Source organism: Astatotilapia calliptera, chromosome 4, assembly GCF_964374335.1.
Source record: "Astatotilapia calliptera chromosome 4, fAstCal68.1, whole genome shotgun sequence".
NCBI classification, from domain to species: domain Eukaryota; kingdom Metazoa; phylum Chordata; class Actinopteri; order Cichliformes; family Cichlidae; genus Astatotilapia; species Astatotilapia calliptera.
In genome coordinates, this window is record NC_137425.1 from 23,478,435 (window position 1) to 23,501,508 (window position 23,074).

At 47.0% G+C, this 23,074-nt stretch overlaps 1 protein-coding gene across 2 annotated transcripts in view; it reads right to left on the minus strand.

Annotated features, from left to right (window-relative positions):
* Positions 1 to 453: 453 nt before the first annotated feature.
* tnrc18 (trinucleotide repeat containing 18) overlaps positions 454 to 23,074 on the minus strand; it is a 43,442-nt gene continuing 20,821 nt past the window's right edge. The window contains exons 5-30 of one of the 2 annotated variants that reach the window (XM_026165514.2): positions 21,130 to 22,905; positions 18,935 to 19,022; positions 17,939 to 18,168; positions 16,706 to 16,852; positions 15,936 to 16,120; positions 15,182 to 15,593; positions 14,002 to 14,979; positions 13,772 to 13,917; positions 13,556 to 13,689; positions 13,306 to 13,419; positions 13,018 to 13,198; positions 12,612 to 12,927; positions 11,753 to 11,965; positions 8,959 to 9,123; positions 8,062 to 8,516; positions 7,483 to 7,617; positions 6,755 to 6,896; positions 6,545 to 6,662; positions 5,798 to 5,873; positions 5,554 to 5,662; positions 5,163 to 5,279; positions 4,608 to 4,760; positions 2,239 to 3,998; positions 1,899 to 2,135; positions 1,660 to 1,734; positions 454 to 854 (exon numbers count right to left, since the gene is read on the minus strand). In XM_026165514.2, coding sequence (XP_026021299.2) covers positions 648 to 854; positions 1,660 to 1,734; positions 1,899 to 2,135; positions 2,239 to 3,998; positions 4,608 to 4,760; positions 5,163 to 5,279; positions 5,554 to 5,662; positions 5,798 to 5,873; positions 6,545 to 6,662; positions 6,755 to 6,896; positions 7,483 to 7,617; positions 8,062 to 8,516; positions 8,959 to 9,123; positions 11,753 to 11,965; positions 12,612 to 12,927; positions 13,018 to 13,198; positions 13,306 to 13,419; positions 13,556 to 13,689; positions 13,772 to 13,917; positions 14,002 to 14,979; positions 15,182 to 15,593; positions 15,936 to 16,120; positions 16,706 to 16,852; positions 17,939 to 18,168; positions 18,935 to 19,022; positions 21,130 to 22,905 — 8,669 coding nt within the window. In that variant the 3' untranslated portion in view covers positions 454 to 647. Of the gene's footprint in view, positions 855 to 1,659; positions 1,735 to 1,898; positions 2,136 to 2,238; positions 3,999 to 4,607; positions 4,761 to 5,162; positions 5,280 to 5,505; positions 5,663 to 5,797; positions 5,874 to 6,544; positions 6,663 to 6,754; positions 6,897 to 7,482; positions 7,618 to 8,061; positions 8,517 to 8,958; positions 9,124 to 11,752; positions 11,966 to 12,611; positions 12,928 to 13,017; positions 13,199 to 13,305; positions 13,420 to 13,555; positions 13,690 to 13,771; positions 13,918 to 14,001; positions 14,980 to 15,181; positions 15,594 to 15,935; positions 16,121 to 16,705; positions 16,853 to 17,938; positions 18,169 to 18,934; positions 19,023 to 21,129; positions 22,906 to 23,074 lie in introns of both variants that reach the window. The other variant, XM_026165513.2, reaches the window with a different exon arrangement.

A 23,074-nucleotide genomic window follows, 5' to 3' on the forward strand; every position in this document is an offset into this window, starting at 1 on the left:
CCGGAGCGTGTGTGGGTGGGTGGGGGGCAGGTTTGGGGGTGGACAGACTGACACAGGCCTGCATCTCCTGCATCTTCATTCACAGTTCATTAAAGCTTCTTGACTGTTTACCTCTTTAGAAAAAAAGTACTCGGACATAAATCTATTAGATGAAAATAAAAACACTCATTATTGTCCTCTATATAACTGTGTCACATGGCGTCTGTATTTACATTGCTTTTGTGCACGTGTGAGCGTACGTGTGTCTCTTTAGACAGGGTGCATTTACTTGTAAAAGGAGACCGAAGTGTTCATGCGTGTTCGAAAAGCTTTCCCATGAACACAACAAGGAAAACAGAAGCGTGTTCATGACGTTCGTGTGTGCAAATGTTTCAAGAGACGCGTTTCTTCTAATACTGTCTACATAGTGTCTCCAGTTTCTGTAGTAGTAGCTGTTCATGACTGTCTTCTTAATTTTTTGCTTTTTTTTGTTTTACTTAAAGTGTTTCAGAGCAGTTCTGTTCATGGAGTCTGTGAAAAGATCCACCGCCAGTGAAAATCAGTGATTTGACAGGTTGGGTACTGACTCCTTCCCAGTGAGGTCCAAAGTAAGCCGGGTCACAATTTGGTTTTATCAACTCGTAGTGAGTTTCTCTTTTCTTTTTTTTTTAGCAGATGACTGGAACTCCATCGGTGTTGAAGATCATCCCCGTGGTGGGTTCGTAGGTGCCGGCCAAGTAGTAGAGGTCCTCGCTGTCGGCGTAGCGGCGAGTGTGGGTCATCTGCTCGTACTCCTCCACGCTCACCACCAGGCACTTGTGGCTGACCGTCTGCACGTCGTTCTCGTCGCTGTGAGACGACTGGTAGAGGGCGCGCTGCGACAGACACAGGCTGTGTTTACTGCTTTTGTAGCCCACATTCATCAGACAAGTCAACACTAACACATAAATGGTAAATAACAACAAAGGCTCATCACCCTGACTGAAGAAAACGAGCCACTACTTCTACAGCTAAGAGCCCAAGAATCAAATACTTGTCCGTTATTGAGTTCAGCAGTGGCTCATGCTAGACTTAAGGGTTAAGACTCTACAATAATAGAGAGAAAACCTTAACAATCAGACCGTTTGAGCAAGTATTTTGTGACAGCGGGAAGGAGAAACTCCCTTTTGACAGGAAGAAGCCTGCTAGAGGACCCAGCTCAGGGAGGGGGAGCCATCTGCCGTGACGGTGAGTTATTATATAACTTGTCTTTTCTTTCTAGTGCCATTTTATTTTGTCCTAAAAAAACGATTATTATTGATCTCTCAGTTACAGTGCGGTAGCAAAGAAAGTTAGTGTTAGCATGCTAGCTAAAATGGACTAGCTTTGGGATTACAGCTGGTGTTAAACATTGTGTTCTGGCTAATACAGATCGGCAGTGGCTCAAGACTAGGCATGCAAAACATGTAGCAAGACCAAATAGTAGTGAATTTTTTTTTATAGAAAGTTATTTTATTACAAATAAGAAAGAACACTGTATGAAGTTTTCCTTTTCCAACCAACAGGATTATTTATGGCTGTATTCAGTTGTATTTTTCCTGGTTGTGAATCCATTTAAGTACACTTTGTCAGTTTGCCCATACTGGAATAAGCAGCAGTAGAATATGAAGTCTGAAGTTCAGAGATAAAACTTTTCCTCACCTCCATAAAGTCTTTCCTCTGGATGGAAGAGTGCAGAGCTGCTGGTAAAGACTGACCGCATATCTGATCCCAGTTCTGCAGAGGAAGCAATCTTACACTTAGGACACAAAGCTGGAAGCTCCTCAAACACTTACACATTTTTATAAACCTCTATATAAAAAAGAAAAGAAAAAAAGTGTAGTACATTAACGCTGTCTTTCTTTATAAACCTTTGATCAGTGTTGAGCACAAACTTCTACCTTCTTGTCTGTGAGTTTCTTGCCGGGGTTCGTCTCCTCTGGATGATAGAACCAGTTGACCCTGACCACCATGTTGCTGCCCCAGGACTCCCACATGCTCTGGATGCGACCGATGAAGGGCAGGTTGGGGCGGCCGGCGGACAGGAACACTGCACAGTCCCCGATGCGGATCATTTCTCTGCCACGCACAATGGCTTTGTAGAAGAGCTTCTTTGCCTTGCCCTTCATACCGCGTCTCTGGAGGGGCCACAAAGGACATGTTGGTCACAGAGTGAAAAGAGCGATATCTACATTTCATTAATTTTTTTCCTACATGATAGAAAAAGATTTTTCTCCTCACCTGAGTGGGTTTCCCAAACCACTTCCAGAGCTGTCGTGCAGGAAGGAAAGCTGAAATTTTGGGCCTGTTCTCCACACTTGGAAGCCTCTGACGTTTAGCCAGCTCCTTAGTCGTGGGAAGGTGGACCCCCTCTCTCCTCTTTGGCCTCCCCGCTTTCCCCTCTCCTCCACTGGGCTTTGGTTTTGGAGGACGACCCCTTTGTCCGGAGCCCTTTCCGGTGGCTGGCTTAGCCGGTTTAGAGGGAGCAGGAGCAGCAGCTGTTGGAGAGGTTGAAGGGGAGGGAGACTGCGGTGGTGGAGACAGTTCTTCCTCCTCCATTTTCACCTCAACCTCTTTCTTCACCTCCTCTTCCTCCTCTTCTTCTTCTTTTGCTTCTTCTTTAGGTTTATCTTGTTCTGGAGGCTTCTGGACTGAGGCTGGTGGAGGTGTAGGAGTCCTCTCTTCATCTGAGCTGCAGGAGGAGTCGTCAGTCGACGAAGATGATGATGAAGATGACGATGAGGAAGAAGATGAGGAAGAACCAGAGCAGGATGAAGACGATGAAGAGCAGCTTGAGGTGCATTTCTTCTTCTTCTTCTTGATTTTCCCTTTCTCTCCTTCTTCCTCCGAGTCTGAGCTGCTGCTGCTCTGAGATTCCTCTTTCATCTTTCTTCCCTCCCTCTTCTCCACCTCCTTTTTCTCCTCCTTTTTACCTTTCTCCTCTCTTGTGTCCACCTCCTGTCCTCTACCTCCACGACTGTCTGCCTTCTCCTTAGCCATCATTGGAGCTTTGTAGGTTGAGTCCTTGTCTGGCACACCAGTCTCACTACCCGGAGCTCTCACTTTAGGCTTTAGTAGCTTTTGATTGGCTGTGGCTGTGCTAATGGGGGTGTGGTCTCGCCTAACTTCACGACCTTCCAGCAACATCAGAGCCTTCGTCTTCTTAGTTTTAGGGGAGGTGACTCCTTCGTGGTCAAGCTTCACGAGGGGCTCTGCGGAGAGAGACTTCCGCCTCACATCACCCTGCCCAGAGCTGGTCTTGGGCCTGGAGATGGAGCTCGGCCTGGACGACAGCTGGTCGGACGGCATCTTGATTTTAGGTCTGGGAGCCGAGGATGACGATATTGAAGATGATGATGAAGGTCTGGGAGTCAGAGAAGAGCTGGTTTTGCCTGCTGACAGCCTAGAAATGGGGCTGGGCATGAGTCCCGAGCTTAGGCTGGGTCTAGAGCTGCTGTGATGGTCTGAGGAGGGTTTGGTTTTAGGCGAGGAACTAGAAGTAGGTCTGGGTGTGGATGACGCAGCAGGCTTGGATGCAGTAGACGAAGCAGTTATACTGGGCCTAGACATTGGCCTGTTTGCAGTAGGACTGACATTGCTGTTATTCTCCCTCTCTCTGCGCTGGCTGTTGTACGAGCTGAGGTTTGGCTCGCTGTACAGATCCACAGTCAGGACCTTACCGTAGGTGGAGGGGTAGAGCGAGGGAGGGAGAGAACGAGCTGCTTTAGAAGCTGGAGGCTGCGCCGGACTGCTCTTCCTGGGCACTGGACTAGAAAGCGTAGGGCTGCTTGTTGGGGATGTAGCGGAGCTCTTTCGGCCTGGTTTTGTTTGGGTTCCCAGTGTTGGCCGGGATGCAGGGCGGGGTTTCTCCTGAGCTGGTTTCTGGACAGAGGAGGGTCGCTCCTGGGCGGGCTTGGCTGGAGCCTGGGGTCTTTCAACTGGCTGGGTGGAGGAAGGTGGAGGATCAGCTTTCTCCCGACCGTCTGAGTTCATGGAGCTCTCTGTGGGGAAAAGAGGAAAAACAATACAAATGTAATTTTATTTCCTGCTTTACTCCGCATTTGCTGACATTTCCATTGTGTGGCTTCGTGACTTTTGTGGTCTGCAGCTCGTCATGCTGAGCAGAGTAGACAGATCAGCAAGCAAACGTTTCTAAAATGAAAATATTACATCTAAGAACTGCTTACCCAGTCAAAACGTGGCAGCGTCAGCAAATCGGACAAGCGGTGTGCTTTTTATTACAGTTAAAGCTATGGGCTGCGAGCTTCACAGAACAGCACAGCAGCAGTTTGAGTAAATTCATTAAACTGACATCAGAGATGACACACATGGTCAAACTAGAGATGTCTGACACTTCTGAACCTCAAGCTATTTTTGCTGGTTCTGTTGTTTTAAAAACGTGACTCATCGAAAGTGGCCTCTCTCATAAATGCAGAAAGAAACCACACAGAAGTGTTTCTGTTATTATCTCTGATAAACAAAAAGTCTCAAGCATGTAAAAATGTACGCAGAGACATTCAGCTTTGGGAATAAAAGTTTTCTATCAGAGTAAAGCAGAAAGTTGAGGAGTTCGAGACAATGTGATGGTATTAGTACTTTGTTTGGCTCACCTGGTTTGGGTTTGGGTTTGCGACCAGGTTTTCCCTTGATCTTGGGTGTGGTCTCCTCTGGCTTTGCTCCCGCCTCTTTACCCTCTTTGCTGCATTTGCGGACCCTCCTCCTGGAACAGCTGGCCACGAGCAGAGCCGGGGATGGTTCGGCACCTTTACAGAAGAAGACAAGGGTTTAAAGTTTGTGCTTTTCACACTTTTAATAATGAATGCAGGAGATTTCAGGGGGCTGGGGGCTCATGTTGGTTGTCTGCAATGTGCAAACTGGGCTAAGATGTTTAGGATACTGTTATGTATGAGCATACACTCTACTGTCTTCATCCCCTCAGGAAGTGTTGGAAGCACCTTGCTTATTACAAGTTCCCAAAGAGAAACACGGGGATTAGGACTCAGTGATCATTAAATATGTTCAGTTTTTTTAGGGAGCAATGTGCTTCATGGTCCCCGTTTTTCTCACTGCTCCCCTTTACTCCCCCTTCTCATTCTCCAAGACTAATCTGAGTGTCTCTGGTGCTAAACCTTTCACACTGTGTTGTGTGCATATTTCGTGCTCACAGTGGATCTTGTAGTCTGGCGGCAGCAGTCTGATGTGTGAGAGAGGGATGCGGCCCGTGTCGCCATCGTCAAACTCCACCGTGATGAGATCGTCATTCTCATCGATGTCTGAACTTCCTGTTTGGAAGAAACGAAAATGCGCAGGTCAGCAGGAACGATTGTATCTGGTTAGATTAGATTAAAAAGGGCTGATGTAGCATGTTTCGATCTGAAGTCAAGAACAGAATCCAGACCAGTTACGTTTCCTTTACAATCTCCAAGACAGTAACATCCCTACAATGAAAGTGCAGCTCTGCTAAGATCGTTTGCATTTGTTTGTGCTGCTGGCAACAATGTAACTTGCTTATGAATCCTATCATTGAAGTGGTGGCTGTTTGTGCTCTTGTCGCACCGTTGACAACAGTGCCGGGGTAAAGACAGCGGTACTGCTGGCTCCAGTAGGCAGCGATGCGGGTGCCCTCAGGGAGATAGCGCACGGATGGAGGCTTCACATCAATGATCTGTACACACAGAAGTAGGAACTCTTATATGGCAAGCTAAAGCATCAAACTATTTCATACTTCCCTTTGCATATGAACACAATACTTTTATTTTTGCTACTCTTTACACCTCACATATTTCACATAGATACTCACAGCCTCCTGGAGTAGTTGTTCCAAGCAGTAGATGTGCGGTCGGTTTCCTCGCTCCCCCTCCACCACCACACTGTATCTGTGGGAAAAGGGGAGTTGGTCAAAAGCTTGGGGTCATCGAGCAAGGGTCATTGCTTTAAACAACACTGTCAGACAGTCTCCTGAGCCACAGCAGCATTCTTGGTAGTGTGAGTGGTCTCTTTGTCAGAACCAGAGCTTAGGCCATATCTTGATAGAGCTTGAAGTGTAGCAGATAGAGGAACCCACTCTCTTTACTATTGTTTTCACTTTGTGTGAGTGTCATTGTGGCAAAATGTGGTTTTGGTGGTACTTATTTGTAGCAAGAACAACCACAGGGTCAGAAATATCTGTCTAACATAACCATACAGGATCCAAATTAACACAGATGTGAAATTTCATGTCGACAGTGGGAGTGGGTCAAAAACTCATCAGTGAAATGTCATGTTTAATGTTTTCCTTTTTCCATGTTTGTGTGAATGCATGTGTGTGGTTAAAGCAGGGGCTGTCAAACATAAGGCCTGAGGGCAAAAATTGGCCTGGTAAAGATCCCAATTCGGGCCACTGGACGACTTTGGAAAACGTGATGGACAGCATGAACTTTTAGGCTTTTCTTGTGTTTACAACTTTTACTGAGAAAGCTCGCTTCAAACTTTTATGCTAAGCTAAGAAGGTGTTCAAACGTGTCACATGTTTTTCCCTCTACTTACAAGTCTGCTAATGCGTACTCACATGTCAGGGGAGTGTACAGTGTTCACATGTCCTGCATACAGTAGCTGGTCGTCCATCGGGATCAATACTCTGAGTCCGTCCACCAGAGAGTCCTTATCTAGCACACACTGCACTGGAGCTGAACACAACACCACCCCAAACAGTAATAAATATACATGCTATCATTTTAGCATGTGTGACAATCTGAGGTTCGAGTCTGCGGGCACTGACCGGGAGTCGAGGCACTCTCTGACACACTGCTGCTTCGTGCTGGGAGGAGTTCGTCCTCGCTGAAGCTGCTGTCTTGGTTGTGTTCGAAGTCTTCGTCTGCCGCCATGCTCTCCATCAGCCGGCTCACCGCACCCCTGGAAGGCTGCAACACAAACAAGCAGATTTGATTAGATTCCCAAAAAACCGTGATGATGTTATTTTCCTTACAATCAAATTATTGTGGAACAAGAGTGATTCCCCCTGCGACACAGTGGCTTTTCTACTTAATGTTGACTTGTGGCACTCCACCAAATCACCAGGCTGACACACCACAAATGAACTTTTCACACACAAACAGTAGCATATTACAACACTTATGCTGTCGGATAAACGATCTCCACCAGCACAAAGAGCCCTGCACACACTTCTGCTTCCTTTTCCAAGGCAAACTCAAGTTTTGTCTGGCGGCAGATGGTGAGAAATACAACACTTTGGCAGAAATCACACAATTAGGTTTACTCTTTCCCCTCAGTAACAAAACAAAAGTGTTAAATCCAACACAAGCTATTAGTTTGTTTCTGAAGACCTTTTGATACTGTACACACACACACACACACACACACACACACACACGCCAAGCCTCAAAGTACCTTTTGCACTATTAGGTCCAATAACTTTAAAGATCTGGCTTTGTCCTTGTCAGCATAATTAAGTTTGCATCTTTGCAGCAAATTTATCATCATACTGACCTCTCTGGCTTTGGTCTTGGGTTTTGGTTGACTCTTACGTGCCAGGCTGAGGCTCAGCGGTGCAGGGCTGTCTGTGACTGGACTGCACAGAGTGGACGGGCTCACAGGCAGAGGAGAGTCCTTCAGCTTCTTTTTCTGTTTTTACAACACAGTTAAAAACATGCATATGAATAAATTATGTCACCGAGGCTCTGTTGGGCAGAATCACATTGTGTACACACACACACACACACACACACACACACACACACACACACACACACACACACACACACACACGGGGGGGAGGGGTGCATCCAAGCCGCCTGCAGTCGTCCTTTCTTGTCAGCAACACGCCACAGACAGCAGGGGAGTGCTGCAATGACTGAAGTAAAGGAAACCCTGCTGGCGCTCTGACATACACTCCTAAACACACACACTAGCAAACATTGCAATAGAAAAAAGGATGCGAGGGAGCAGGAGTCTGAACAAGGGGGCGAAAAGATAGTAGAAAAGATGTGGAGTGAGAAGAGAGGGGGAAAAGGTGTGATTTTGCTGTTCAGTCTGAGCCGGTAACAGCTCAGTGACTTCTTGACATACTTTCACCACGTCTTTCCCGTCTCTGCTGGGCTGAGTGGGCTTCGGTCTGGAGACGGCCTTCGGTGTGAGCGGTGGGGCTGAGCTGGTGGAGGAGGACGAGGAGCTCTGACTGGTGGAAGGGGTGGAGGCTGAAACCGTGGCATCGTGGAGAAAAATCCTCTCGCTGCGTCGGCGGTTCCAGCCCTCATCCTCGCTGAAACCTCCGAACCCAGAGCTGCTGGCGAGGTCTAAACTAAATCTCCGGGGTGAGCGAGGCGTAGGGCGTAATTTGGGCAGAGGTTTGCGTTTGACTTGCAGCGCCTCGTCTCGCTTGGTGGGGCTACTCTGGTCAACGCGGCGGGTCGCTGGTGGCAAAAGGGGGAGCTCGGGGGCGGAGCGTTTTCCGTGCAGCAGAGAAGGGAACTTCCTTAACCGCACGTCCGAGCCAGAGTCTGACCACTCGCACTCTGTTGAACCTGTAGGAGGTGAGGAGAGGGTCATATGATGGTAAAAACTCTTCCTATGTATCTCTCGCACATGCATAAAACTAGACTCCTCCCATAAACATCCAGTCATTAACGAACTGAAGTGGTAGATTGCCTGAAATCAATAACTCTGTGAATAGGAGTATTGATCAGTTTGAAACTAATACATAATTCAAGGGTGAATCGTTACACACACCCTTGCTGTGACAATTAGAAATGAATTAAAATTTAACCTTCAATCAATAAGAAAATCCTGAACGAATGCTCAGGTGGTGAATCTGCTCAACCACAAAAAAACCACAATAGAGTTAAAGGCCATCGGGGGAATGTGTGAAATCAGTTTAAGCAGAGTGAACCGGGTCTGTCTGCATTAAAACAAAAGGAGAGAGAAGGCACATCAGTTCACAGCTCATTTGTGTGTAAGATCTTTTACCCAGAGTGCTTTGCCTGCTGCAGTGTTTGCTGTCGTGGTGGAGGCTCAAAGAGGCCGAGCTGACAGGGAGCGCACTCGCCGCAAACCTGGCCAGCAGACCCAGCCCGCTCTCCTCACAACCGGGGTCGTTGTCTGAATCCGACTCTTCCTCGTCCTCGGAGGTTTCTGCATCAGAGAAAAGATTTCCAGCTCAGAGACAAATGTGTTCACGGCAGGAGGTCTGGACCAAAGGTCAGATCGCTTCCTACTGTTGCAGAGAGAGTGCACCACAGAGAGGGCTAATTAACAAAAGAAATAACACCGCTATTGCAGCAGCCCGGATCTTTAACTATGTGTCTACACAAGTACACATAAACACACACACGTGTAGGCGGGAGAGAAACAACAGTGGAGAGAGAGGAGATCCACTGTCTGAACTGCCGCAGCCCGCCTTTATGTAAAGCTGCACGAGAAAGCAACAGCAAGAAAAATCAACCATAAACATGCATCTGAGCCCCACACACACACACACACCACAGCTGATTTCAGAGGACGTTATATTGACTTACACTGGAAATCTCGTATAACCTTAGCTGTAGCTTGCCTGAACCTAATCCCAACCTAAACCTATCCTGAAAACATCACTTTACTTTCAAATGTATTCATTGCATCATGAGGTCCCATTAAGTAGTTATGTCCCCATAATGTAAGTGGTGAAACAGATTAAGGTCCCCACAAAGTCAGTAAGACCCGCGTGAGCTGACTGGGATATTATTTATTATTGGAAAAATAAAAACACTCAAAAACATCATGGAAATAAAATAAAAGCTGCTCCTCCTCCTCTGACAAGCCAGAAGAGCACACAAAGAGACACACACACTCAGAGTGTAGCATAGTAGCTGTTAGCTGCATGTAGCTGGCAGTTAGCAGTTCATGAACAGAGGGGGTTAGTGTTAACATGGAGGGTGGATACACAGTACATTTAAGAGCTGTAAAATTATTAAAAGGCTATAACTTTGGGATTTAAGTGATGCTAAAGCACAGAACTATAAAAAAAATGTTAGGGAAAGGAAACTCATCACTAGGCTGAAAATCAAGTGGTTCTGGATTTTTGTGTTCAAAGCCTCAGTTCTAAGAAGAATCAGAGGTGACTGTGCTGTCAGGTTTCCCTGGAGCATACCTGCCGGTCACTGCAGGGTTTTTAGGCTTTAACCCCAATTAATTGTACAGTTTACTTTCACTGCAGCTCGAGACAAGAATGAAAACATTTAAAGACTTGTTTCGAGGCTCTAACAGTTACTTTTAGGAACCAAATCTGGTGCACATGTTGTACTGTGAATCCACGGTGCGTTAACAGTAGCAGACAGACGTTAGGACAAGCAGGCACTGAGAGGACAGCCCTGTGAGGCCCCTTATGTGGTTTAATTATCCATGGTTATATCCTCTGTTCCAAACCAACACCAAATGTGTCTCTTTAAACTTTTACAAGCCATCAGTAGACATTAACTTGGTAGGTGGGGGTAACCATGGCTACCGCTAGAGCTCCAAATTGTGTGAACAATAAAAAAAACAAAACAAAAAAAAAACAAACCCCTCCCCCCCAAAAAGTTAATATTCTCTGTAGGCATTTCAATTTCAGCATAGTCCATGTTAGTCAATAATAAAATTGAGGGAGGGGCACATCCTACTTACAGAGCAGGTGACAGGGGTGTGGCCTCAGACAGGGTGGGGCAGGGCAGCGCAGCGGCGAGAGCCTAGCCGTAACGTAGCCTGGCCTTAGCCCAGTATAGCTTAAGCAAAGCTTTAGCCACAGCGCAGAATGGCCATGGCGCGGTAGTGTAGGCTCAAGGCTGCGCTAGTCCTCGCCAAGCTTCTGTAATGTCGCAGTAGCAGCAGCACAAGCACATGGAACAGGCTGAGACACTTAAAAGCATCATGAGTAGGGCAGGAAGGGGATGGGGGTGGGGGTCAAAGGTGAGAGGACAGAGCAAGGTGTCGGAGACAGCAACGTAAAGGGAAAAGGGTTATTTGAAGGTTTAGTAGACACACAGGAGGAGCTCTATTGTCCAAATATCCCAAAATCACTCTTGGGTCATTTTTCCCCCAAAAACGTCAAACACCAGGCCACATGCTCAAGAAGCGTTAGTCTAAAAACAAAAGTGAAGCACGACAACTAACACTAGCATTACACATCTATTTTATGACCGTTTAAAAGCGCAGCAAGGAAATTATCTGTCCAAACAGACTGGGCTCTGTGTGCTCTGAATTCATCTTCTAGCTTTCCAAGTGTGAACCCTTAAGCAGAACAGCCATTTTCCAGCTATCCACAGGGATATTTGACGAACAAAGCACTTCAAAGGATGTGTGAGGTGCACTTGGGCAGCTGGACGTACTGACAGAGACGGACAGACAGATGAAGCAGACACAAGGACCACGGCGCTTTGCATTCTGTAGCAATCAAATCAACACCTTTAATAAAGCTTATAGATGTCAAACTGCAATACAATTTTATGAGGGGGCGAAAAATTCACAATTCACAAAATGTTCAATGTACAAATGCTACAAAACAGTTTGCAATCCAGGCATTAAAAAACACCGTAGAAATAAGTAAACATTTGTTTTAAAAAAATATGGCAACTCTGCAGAGAGGCCAGCAGCGAGAGAGGTAGAGATCGTCAAGCAAAAGCACAGTCTTAATAAAAAAAAACCAAAAAAAGCTGCCTTAGTGAAGACCAAACTAAGACACAAGCTCTAAGACACAGTGATGTCTGACTCGACAGCAAGCGGCGAATAGCTCTAAGATTTGGTCAGTAACCTTGGTCGAAGGAGTCGTCAGAGGAGCTGAGGCCCGCTTCCTCCAGCAGTAGGGATAAGTGCTTGTGTTTCTTCTTCAGAGATTTCTCACTGGATAGCAGGGATGTCGGCGATGAAGTAGACCGCCTCTTCCTGGGCAGGCTGCCGTGGGAGCGCGTCCCTGAGAGAGGGGGCCAGCCCCCTCGAGCAGAAGTGTGCTCCTCTGAATCGGAGTCTGGTGTGGAGAGAGTGCGGTTAATCATTCATGAGGTCATGAGGATGGAAACAAAGACTCAGACACAAAGAGAGTTTCCGCTTGGTTTCAATATCACAGCCTCACAGAGATTAATGTTTTATTTTCTAAACTAATGCAGCAAAGCCCAGCATATCTGGAACTAGTCAGCCGCAGATAATCTAACTTTCTACACCATCTAACCAACGAGCATGTGTCAAGAAAATGGGGGAAAATGCAAGAAAGCAAATCATTGCCAGACAAAAAAAGACAAGATTAGTGAGTGACCAAGCAGGTCACCCAGAAACTGATCCACATGTGCACCTTTAAATTGCTCTCAGTGGTTCTGATGCACTTTATCTGTGGAAGTCTTGCACATGCAAATCTAATTCCCACCACTTCAGACCCAACTCCCATCTCTACAGCACTTTTCTGTGTGCTGAAGCCAGTGACTGACAAATGTAAAATGACGTAAGTGGCATAAAACATGAGTATGTGCTGCACTTTTAATTTTCCAAGTCTAACCATGAATTATATAAAAAGTGACACTGTATCAGCATTAGCTAAAAGTAGGTCACTCTATAACTCAGGCTGTGTTGACAGTTGGGGAAAAGACACATGAAGCTACTTTTTGTCTCCAGGTACTCACTGTTAGAGCAGCTGCTGAGCTCTGATCTCATGGGAGAGAACAAAGCTGTCTTCTTCTGACCTTTCACTTTCCGGGCAGCGTCTGAAGCAGAAGCCTCGGAAGCCATCTTGTGTTTTCCTGCTTTGACCGAGGAGTGGATTCCTCTCTCCTTGAGTCGACTTTCCACAGACTTGCTCTTCGACTTCTCCGATTTCGTGCTGGAGGTGAATTTGCGTGATGCGCCGAGAGAGCCGAGCTGCGAGAGAGAGAGCGCTCTGTCGAGGTCTGACGCCAGCTGCTCCTGCTCACATAGGAGGCCGCGCTTTGCCTTTAGCACCTAAGACCATCACCATAGACTCATCATTAATTATACGAGACCAGTCTCATTACCCTACTGCCAAAAAAAATACACTTCCAGGTAGCCTACCTCCAGCGGATGACTGGTAGATGGCTCCGTGTCATTCCAGCTCTTCTTCTTTTTCTTCTTTTTCACTTTCAAGCCTCCACTTCCTGCCTCTGTCTCCTCTTCTTCTCTGGACACCCGGAACTTCTTCCTTTGTCCTTCCCCTGCTTCAGAATCCTCCGAGTATTGCACCGCCCTACCCACCCTGGGACAGAAATATCCACCTTTGCTGAATATGCATATAGAAAAGCATGCATAAAGGAGAACAAACGGCAAAAGCCAGCAGCAGATTACATTTGTGGGTTCACTCACTTTCCAGGCCTGCTGTCCAGTTTGGTAGGTGTGGCCAAGTGTTTCCTCTTTCTAGGTCGCCCCCTACCCCGTCTGGTCAGACTGCGCCTCTCATCTTCCTGCAGCTGGCGCTCACTGACACAACAAAACAATTTTAAGCGTGTGTTAGTCCAGGAGCGGAGGCATGGAAGCATTTTTCGCACTTTTGTGATTATTTCGCGTAGTAGTGACTCTTACAGCAAGTGTGCAAGCAGTGTTAAAAAAAAATTACCGCTTGTCTCTGCGTCTCTGGAGCTTGCTGAGCTCTCTCTGCTTCTCTTTATAAGTCTTCTGCAGCTCAGCCAAGCGGACACGGAGTTCCACTTCCATTGTGTCCAACACATCCAGAGGCAGTTTACTGTACAGCTGCAAAGAGAGGCAACGAGGTGAGAAACATTTCCTAAACCGGCTCATTTTCAATTGTGGGCCACACGTTTCTTGATCTTACCGGCTCCTCTTTCCTCTGCCGCCAGCTGTACTTCTTGTTGGGGTCCAGCGTTCTGGGCAGATCAATGTGGGATTGTTTCTCTATGGCCTCCAGAAGGATTTGTTTGCTTGCTTCAAGAAGACAGTCTAGACCCTCTAATGTCACATCTGGATGGGATGCAGAAAAAACTAAAATTAGAGGAGTTCATAAATATAAATAGCTGTTTATTACATCTGTTAGAAACTGCTTACCTTGCTCCTTATGGCTGTTTTCTAACTCTTGCTGAGCCATTTGGCTAAGCAGGGCCATCCCCTCCAGCGCCACCATCTCCATAGGTCCTGCAGTGCTGCAGCTTTCAATCTGTGGTATGAGTGTTGGGGCAGGTGGGGTGATGGATAGAGGATGGACGATCTCACTAGCTGTCAATAAGGCGAGCATCCCTGCCATGGGATCTTCTGAACTGATGACAAGTGGAAGTGGAGAGGTAGGGGCAGGAAGTGGATAGAGAGGAGGATCAACCAGACTTTCTTTTGGACTCGGAGCATCCAAGATGACTGGACTGTCTGGCTGTTCCTGTTCACATGAAGCGCTGGTGGTTTGATCTAGTGATGCACATGTCTGAGACAGTTCTTGTCTGTCTGAATCTGTGCTGATGCACTCTGCATAATGTGTTTGGTCTGGATCCTTTATGACCTTGGATTTAGGTTCAGCTTCTGTGAGTGTAGGAGGCTCAGAATATGCTGTCAGACATGAGTAAGCTGAAACTTCTATTTTGATTTGACCTTCTTCCTTCTCTTCCTCCCTGATTTCCAGCCCTCTGGCTCGTTGTGGTGGAGGACTAGGGACATGCAGAGGTAACGGTTGAGGCTGTGGCTTTGGGGGTTCCCTGTCGTCTTCATTGTCCTGGGTGACTTGGGCAGGACTACAGCTTTGCTGAAGAGGTCCGAGTGGCTCTGGTGTTATGTCAAGCTTTCCCTGCTCCACATCAGGTTCCTGTTTGAGGAAAGATGCCGACTTTGACTGCTCTAGCTTTTGAGGCATGATATCTGTGTCCAAAAGCCTTGAATGGAGATGGGCTGAGGGCAAAGGGGCAGCTAAAGCAGGAGAGCAGACACGACGGGGTGGGACAGCTTCTGCATTTTCCCCTGTGGGTGTTGGGATGTGATAAGGAGGAAAAGGTGAGCCAAATGGGGCCGTGATGGACTGGTAAGGATAACCTGGAGGGAGATCTGTCACAAAGGCAAACAAAAATATAAGTTAGAACTGCAAATTTGTCTGATATCAGGAGGTAGGTCTGATTAATTCATTGCTTAAGACACTTTATGTTTGGACTACCGTGAAATAAAAGTCTTATGTATCCACTCTAACTGACATGATGATGAAAAGCAAAGATGGCTGCATTATACACTTGTTAGGTTGCTCCAGACTCACCGGCGTACATGCTTTGAAAGGGTGCAGAGGTCGGTTTCTGCCCCTCTCTCTGTTCCCTCTGTCCCACCTCCCCCTCTTCAGACATCTCTTGTTTAGGCCGCCGTGGCGAGGAAGGGGGGGGAGACGCTGAACGGGGTGAAGGCGGGTGAGGCAGGGGCTTCGGCGGAGACAGTACTCTCTGCCCACCTTCCTCTGACTTCAGTGTGGTCACTGGAGAGGGGAGCCGAGGCAGCGGGGTTAGGGACGATGTCGACGGGGTTGGAGATCGAGAGGAAGGAGGAGGTTTGCGGGGATGCAGCACCGGTGAGGGAGACGGGGATGAAATTGAGGAGGGTCTGGGCTTTGAGTCAGTGTTACGCTTGTCTGCTTTGTCTTCCATCTCTGGCCGGTGCTCACTGGCCTTTAGGCGCTCCTACAACACAGGAGAGGAGATATTTCTGACAGACGCACGCACCGTGTGTGTATGATGTGACAGACTCAGGATATGAATTGTGGGATGTGCTTTGTTTAGACTTTCCTGGCTGTATTCTTTTGCAGCTGCAGGATATGGCTGTTTACTGATCTTTACTTTTTGGAAGCGCAATCAAAGCAGGGAACTAAAACCCTACTGCAAGCCAATCTAATATTGTTTTGCTGTGTTTATGCCTTTATGTCTACATACAGCTGGATTGTACAATGTGTAATATTCATGGAAATGTCTTTAAATATGGTGTTTGTTGACATGAAGGTGCTTAACAGCACAAAGTTCACTCACAGCTATCTGTGCATTCCTCTGTAGCTCCAGGACCTGCGCTGTGTGCTGCTGAATCATGAGTAGCTCGTGTTGTCGGAGGATTTGCTGCTGAGAGAGGAGCTGCAGCTGGGCCGCATGCTGCAAAGTGCTGGTTGTACCGTACACACCCGACCACACTGGGGCTCCACGCTCCAGTACATCACCACCTGCAGAACAGCAGCCAGAGCCATGAGGAGAAAGTAAAATTAAATGTCCATTCAAAGTTTCTGCTTTTTACAAAGCAGTTTTTTCCCCACTTACAAAAAGATTTTTTTGGATATTCTTAATTTGATAAAGAATTATTGGAACTTGGGTTTGTTTACTACTGTGATACTCCACGTCCTTTTTGTAGCTTTTGGGCACTGAGGAAACCAGCTGATGTAGTTTTAATATAAAAACTGTTGCCTTGTTGCATTGCTATAACTACCCCATGCACATTAGGTGTTACTCAACTGTAAAGGAAAACGACTGAAACTGAGTTGAGTATGTACAAGGGGAAAAGAAGTACAATGCACTGCTACAGGATCACAGATACAGGGTTTAGGGTGGCTTATGGTCAAAGAATAGCCTCAGCTGATGGCAAATTATAAAATGAAGCCAGAGAAACATGAGTGATTTTCCATTTTCATTTGTTTACAGAAAGTACAAACAGTAACATCTGTCTGTATAAAAGTGGTACTCCTTTGTTTTCGCTCGAGCAAGGCGGAAGCCAACTTGCACTGACACTTTTACAAAGACAACAGCTTTCCTACCATAGTGTGGCAGGTGTTCGGATGGGATGACGATTAGCTGTCCAGACTGCGGATCTCTGGCAAACTGGTAGGGAGGGGGCATCGAGCCTGGCAGAGAGGGTGGGTAGCCTGGGGGGAGGGTCTGGTGGAGTGAAGAGGGACCCAGGCCTGAATAGGAGGGGGGGAGAATAAAAGGGTGAAAAAAAATGGAGGCAGAAGTGCGAAAAACGTCAGATGAAAAGAAGAGAAAGTCAACAGAAGCCAAACTGAATCCAACATTTACCCAGTGCTATTCTTCATTCAGTATTTATACTTGCAGTGAAAGCATAATGGAATCACATGTGGGAGCGTGCACTGAATTTAGCTGCTTGAGAGAGTATTTTGTTTTTGGGGGTTTTTTGTCCTCCGTGTCTAGACAGAGAAGGCCCTTTGGGAGCTTTGCATGACCATGTGTCTCAGTGTTGCATGTTTTTAAACCTTACATGCTTATGCAAGCATACACGTGAGTGAGTGAGTTTGCATCTCTGTGCTGTTATTTCTGGACAGTGTGCGTTGGAAGAAGAAGGTCTGGAATGTCCTGGAGAGACCAGGAATGTCTGCGGCACTTGACTCAACGGGGCTGCTGCTGATTGAACCGCTCGACGGACAGACAACACCAATCAGGAAAAGCCACGTGTGAAAAGCTAGACAAAGCATGTGTGCTCTACGTTTAGCACCAGGTGTTATAACGCTGACAGACAGTAAGATAGAAATGATTCTGAAAGTGCAAAAGCATACAGAGTTAAAACCGCTAATTCCTTTAACGGCGTGCTGTGCTATCTGTCCCACATCTGGGTGTCTCCTTCAGTGCTCAAGGAGCTTATTTAAAACTCCAACATGTAAGGTTTCCATCAAACAAAGCGACTGTAACACACGTAACATGTGTTTACCACTTTGTTTTTAATGCAAACAATAAGTAAACTAGGGCTTTCTGTATGATTACTTCCAAATAATCCGTTAAATAATTGTTTACTCTAAACAAATAAATAAATGTTGAAACAACAGTCAAAATAAAAGCAGCACAATCAACAATGTGTCTTTATTAATTTTCTGCAGCTTGAATAAAAGATTCATTATTTCAGCTTTTGTTGACTTTTCTCTTGACATAAAGCACAAAATTATTAAAATCGCCAGTTACACAACTGAGTTCCTCAACGATGTTACGAGGGGTTTGAGGAAAAATCTAAAGTGTGAGACAAAAGCACATCTACATACTGTATGGAGAGCCAGAGAGCCAGACTGGGGGAGCTCCAGACCGGGGTATCCACGAGTGAGAGGTCAAAGTTGAGGGGTCAGGAGGCCATCGTCCTGCCCCTGCCAGAGCGGCCCCTCCAGTGACCACAAGGTTTGGGGTCATGAGGCTGGATGTCATCATACTGGGTGTCAAGCCGCTAGATAGTGGGGCAGGGTGCATCTGAGTAAACTCTGCAAGTTCCTTGGACTCTCTAAAAGGAAACAAAATCCGTTTAATAAAGGGACAACCCCTGAGAAATGAAGGCAGAGTGGAAATGCCAAAAACTTCAGTTTCAAGGACAGCTCCAAAGGAGTCAATCCCAGTGGACTCCCATAATGCATTCGACTTTACAGCAGAAAGAAACCAGTTTACAGTGTGCTACATAAACATTTTTAACCACGTTCATAACAACGGTACACAGTAAGATTTTGATTTTGTTCAGGCTTAAAATTTTGCATTAACAGGAACATGACTTCTTTGACAGACAGGTGGATGCAAACTGGCTACCTGCTCTGTGCTGTATCAGCGAATCTGAGTGGCTGAACTGGACCTCTTCACTAGCATTTTTACTGGAATTAAATCTGTGCTCCAGTTTTGGTGAGTAAAAATTCTAGTCCCTTATTTGTTCCTTCACAGGAATTAGCAGGAGTCTGTGTCGACTGTTCGGGATACAGCTCGTTAGCTGAGCTTGCTCATAAGTTTGAACTCTGCACTGCAAATATGGTCACATGTAGCACCAAACTCACAAAGTGGTGAAAACCACAGAGTTTAAGTCACAAAGCAACAGGTGACACAGTTGATTCTTCCACCCTTTATATACAGGCTACGATTTTAATTTAATATTGTTTAAAGAAGAGACCTGCAGGTGGCCCAATAGACTTGTTTAAACATGATTCATGACTAATGAGTAACTGGGTTACTAACAATAAAAAAAAATAATAAAATAAAAAAAATCAATAGCTGAATTACTTCCCCACCTGAGCACTTTCTCCTGCTCACGTTCGAGCCGGCCAGCCAGCAGTCTGTCATTGTGGTGGCGAGCACGGTCCTCTCCACGTTCTTCATCTACACATTCAGGAAGACGGGAAGAGAGAAAAGGATTCATCATCACATTTTCTTCGATACTACACCATAGAAGAAAATATGATGGGCTATAACAGCCATATTATGCTACCTGCTACAGTGCACTCTACTATTGGACATCTCTCTGGTCTATAGTAGGGATGAAAAAGGAAACTCTGGCAGGTTATAAAGTTGAGCACGATGGGTGACAACAGAGAACAGAAGGGGAAAAATACAAGGTGACAGCGACTAAAGGTGGCACAGCATGTCATAATGAGCAGAGAGGCTACAAAAAAATCATTATGTTAAGCTTCATTCTCCAAACAGAGTGTGTGTGCACACAAACTGTACAAACACACACAGAAATGGAGCGACGGCTCTCACTCCAGCTGCCAGCTCGCATCAATTATTAGTCTAGTGCCGCAGGAGACACGTGAACCTGCCATCGCTGCCTTACTACTGCATACACAGGGCCTTAAACCCATCCTGCTTACTATGAGAGCCAACGGCAAAAGACTGAGGAGGAAGAAAAGAGGAGGAAGGGGAGCAGCACTCAAGCGGGCAACCCAGAATAAACATGAGGGTCTCCTCCTCTCTCCCATTAACCCTTTTCCATCTCATCAACGCTGACTGAGGGTCCCCAAGCAGCAGAAGGTTTTATACATGTGTGCCAAACCTTTCAGTCATGAGAGAGAGTGTGTGTGTGTGTGTGTGTGTGTGTGTGTGTAGCCTATAAAAGGACAAGAGACTTTAACAATCCCTGACATGCTCCACAGGAAAGGGTTCTACACTGTTACCAAGGTTACAAGGAGCCGGCCCCACATGCTATCCTTTCTGTATCAGGGATAAACACTGCGTGCCCCCTCTTCTTCCCCCACATTCCTCATTGCTGTGCTTCCATCTGTCTCATACTCTTCTTACTTTCCTGACACACTTTTCTCCTCCGGTCCATCAACCTATTGATAGATGGTCTCTCCTATCATTAGACCACTTCGTGCTTCCTTCCATTTACACATCCATCTATTTCCAGTGTAATTCTTCTGCTGTTTATTTAGAGCTCCTCCTAGCATGAGGGACTGAGGCTATTAGCAAATCAATCTGCTCAAGGAAGGAAATGACTAACTCCCCCCCCCTCCAATCGCAAACAGGGATGCACTGCATGTGCATCTACAGTAGCTCATAAATACACACAATTCCTAATATACACACAGTCACTCAAGACTGATCCATTGCTTAGCAACGCAGCCATGGTCTTATTGTAATTCAAGGCTTGTTTGTAGCTTTTAGCTGCGCTCTGTAATGACATGTTTAATGCAGAGGGGGGGGAACGAGTGGAGAAAGAGTAGAGGGCCCAGAGGTGGGACAAGGGGGGAGTACCTCTACAAAACCCTTTTCTGAAAGGAAAGAAGGGTGGGGAGGCAGAGAGATATTCAACTCAATGAAAAGAGCAAGAGAGAGAGTGAGGCCGAGCTGTGGGAAGATAGAAAGAGCTCAATGACACACGGTGATGAGAAAGAAACAGAAACAAGGAGATGGAGCGGGAGCACTGGAGCTGAATGACCTTGACGTCCAAGAATGGAGTGTAATATGGCAGGAATTGCAATGCAGCCAGCAGAGAGCCATTCAACAAAATACACCCTATGACATAATTAGTCAAATTGTGGGGGGGGGGGAGTTGTTTTTAACCATTCAAATCATGTTGCACGCATGAACACCTCAGTGTCAAACAGGGGGCTGAGGAAATATGACTTTGAGGCGGGAGAAAATGAATCGTCTATTATTCATAGAAACCAAAATGAGGAATCATTTGCTCTTGGTTCATTTAACTGAAGGGATCTGTGTTCCCTGCAGAACAATTCAGAGAGAAGCCACAGTGGAGAGTTGAAAGCACAAGCACAAGCAAATACATTTGAACAATGTTCTAAGTACACTTGATTTAACTTGCCAGTAACTTTAAAATATTGTGTTATCAGTTCAGTGAATGTGACTCCTGGAAGTATTTTAAAACCCACACTGAGTGCAATTTGCACTCAGATTTGTACGTCTATCAGTCACCAGGAAAAAAAAAAAAAAGGAGTTTTTAGCTGAAGAAGACCAAAGAAGTACTGACCTTTAATAGCGGTTTGCAGCAGGGGTCTCTGTGTGTCTGAGCTCCCACTCGTCTGTTTACTGGTGGCCCCGCTGTCTCTCTGCCGAGCCACAGCAACAGCAATCCCAACCGGAGGGTGGCGCACCTCGCCCTCACCTTCCCGACCAAAGGAGCGGGCACTGTCGGGTCGCTCCTGTTCTCTCTTCAGCTGAGGCATCCTTAATGCTCCTGAACCACCGGAGCCAACTGCTATCCTATCCCTCTCCCTTTCTCGCTCTCTCTCTTTCTCCCTCTCCTTTTCCCTCTCGATTTCCATCCCAATGTTCCCCAATCCACCAAAGGGCCCTCTGCCGTCCGTGATGTTCCTGGAGGAACCAGGGCCTTCAGCAGCAAAGTTTCCACTGTATTTGATCAGGCTCTGCATGGCCGAAACCTCTTTAGAATCCGAACCCAATCCCCCACCACGCTCTCCACCGCTGGAACCCCCTGGTCGGTAGAGTGCCGATGGGTCCAGGTAGCGTCTCTGACTACCCTCTTCGCTTGCACGCCCGTGTCCGTGCTGGGAGGAGTGTGTTTGGGGGGAATGGCTGTGGGTCGATTGTGTGTTGCTGTTGTGTCGATGGGATGTGTGAGGGGACTGTGACATTCGCGTGTGTGTCTGCTGGCTGTGGGGAGAAGAAAGCGTGTGTTGGGCTGCCAGAGCAGCCATGTGACTTGTAGCGTATTTGGTCACCGGACTGATAGGATTCCACTTGGGCTCTGCCGCAGATCGCTCTATGCCTAATCTGTTTGAGTGTTTAGAGATGTCCCTGGTTTCTGGGCTGAACCTTGATTGGATGGAGGAGAGGGATGTGTCCTGGCTTCGTTTACCAACGGAACCATTGGAACAAATCACAGAACCTTCCTCTCTTTGATTGCTTAAATCGCCTGAGTGGGAGAGCCGAGGATGCTCCATGAGGATCTTCTCATGAAACCTGTAGCTCTCCCTCTCTCTGTCCCGTTCATGCTCCACGTCTCTGTCACGCTCCCGTTCTCTGTCTCTGTGTTTGTTGTCGCGCGCTTGTGATGCTATCTGGATCGGCCCCGCCTGCTCATCATAAACCTCCACAGAAGGCACATACGTAGGTGCGCTTATGCGTTGCTCCCTGACAGACTCTCTGGTTGTGGAAAGGTGGGGTGCTCCAGCTGCTGAGGACTGGAGAGCAGGAGGAAGGACATAGGATATGTGGAGGGTTCCAGCTGACGTGGCTACAGAGTCATTCCTCCTATGTCTCTCTGAATGAGGGTTTGAGTTATTCGCATTAGAGTTATGGTGGAGTCGAGAGCCGCTATCCTCGTCCCGACTCCCTCTGTCTGGTTCTGGTCCATGAAACCTGCCTGTTCCTCCACCCCCACCAGGAGGGAAGGAGGTCTGTGGAGATGACAGCCTGGATCTGGGCTCCACTGTGGAAGGCTGGGAGTGTGACTTTTGCTGGTGTAGATGGAAGGACCAACCATCTCTGTCTCTTTCTGCGTCCCGGTCCTTTTCCTTCTCTCGTTCCCGTTCCCTGCCTACCCTGCGGTCCTCCTCACCTCTCCCGTCCTGTGTCAAGTCCACCACGCTCTGCGGCCGCTGCTCCTCTCTTGAACGTTCCCGCTCCCTTTCCCTGTCTCTATCCCTCTCTCCCCGATAAGACCTTTCCCTCACCCCTTCCCGGGATGTCCTCTGTGGGGGTGTGGAGCTGGACGGGGTATTGGAGGCAGCAGACGGGGGGTGGAGAGGTGACTGCCTCAGGGAGGATGGCAGGTAATATCCCTCTAGAAACACAACATAACACACAAGTCAGACAACACAAACAACCACACAGCATGCTGACAGATGATGAAACAGATGATGAAGGCAGAGTACAGCAGCATCCTGCAGCACTCAAGCAGAGGTGAAAAATAATAATAAATATTTATGTGTCAACTTGCCAAGAAAACGTAA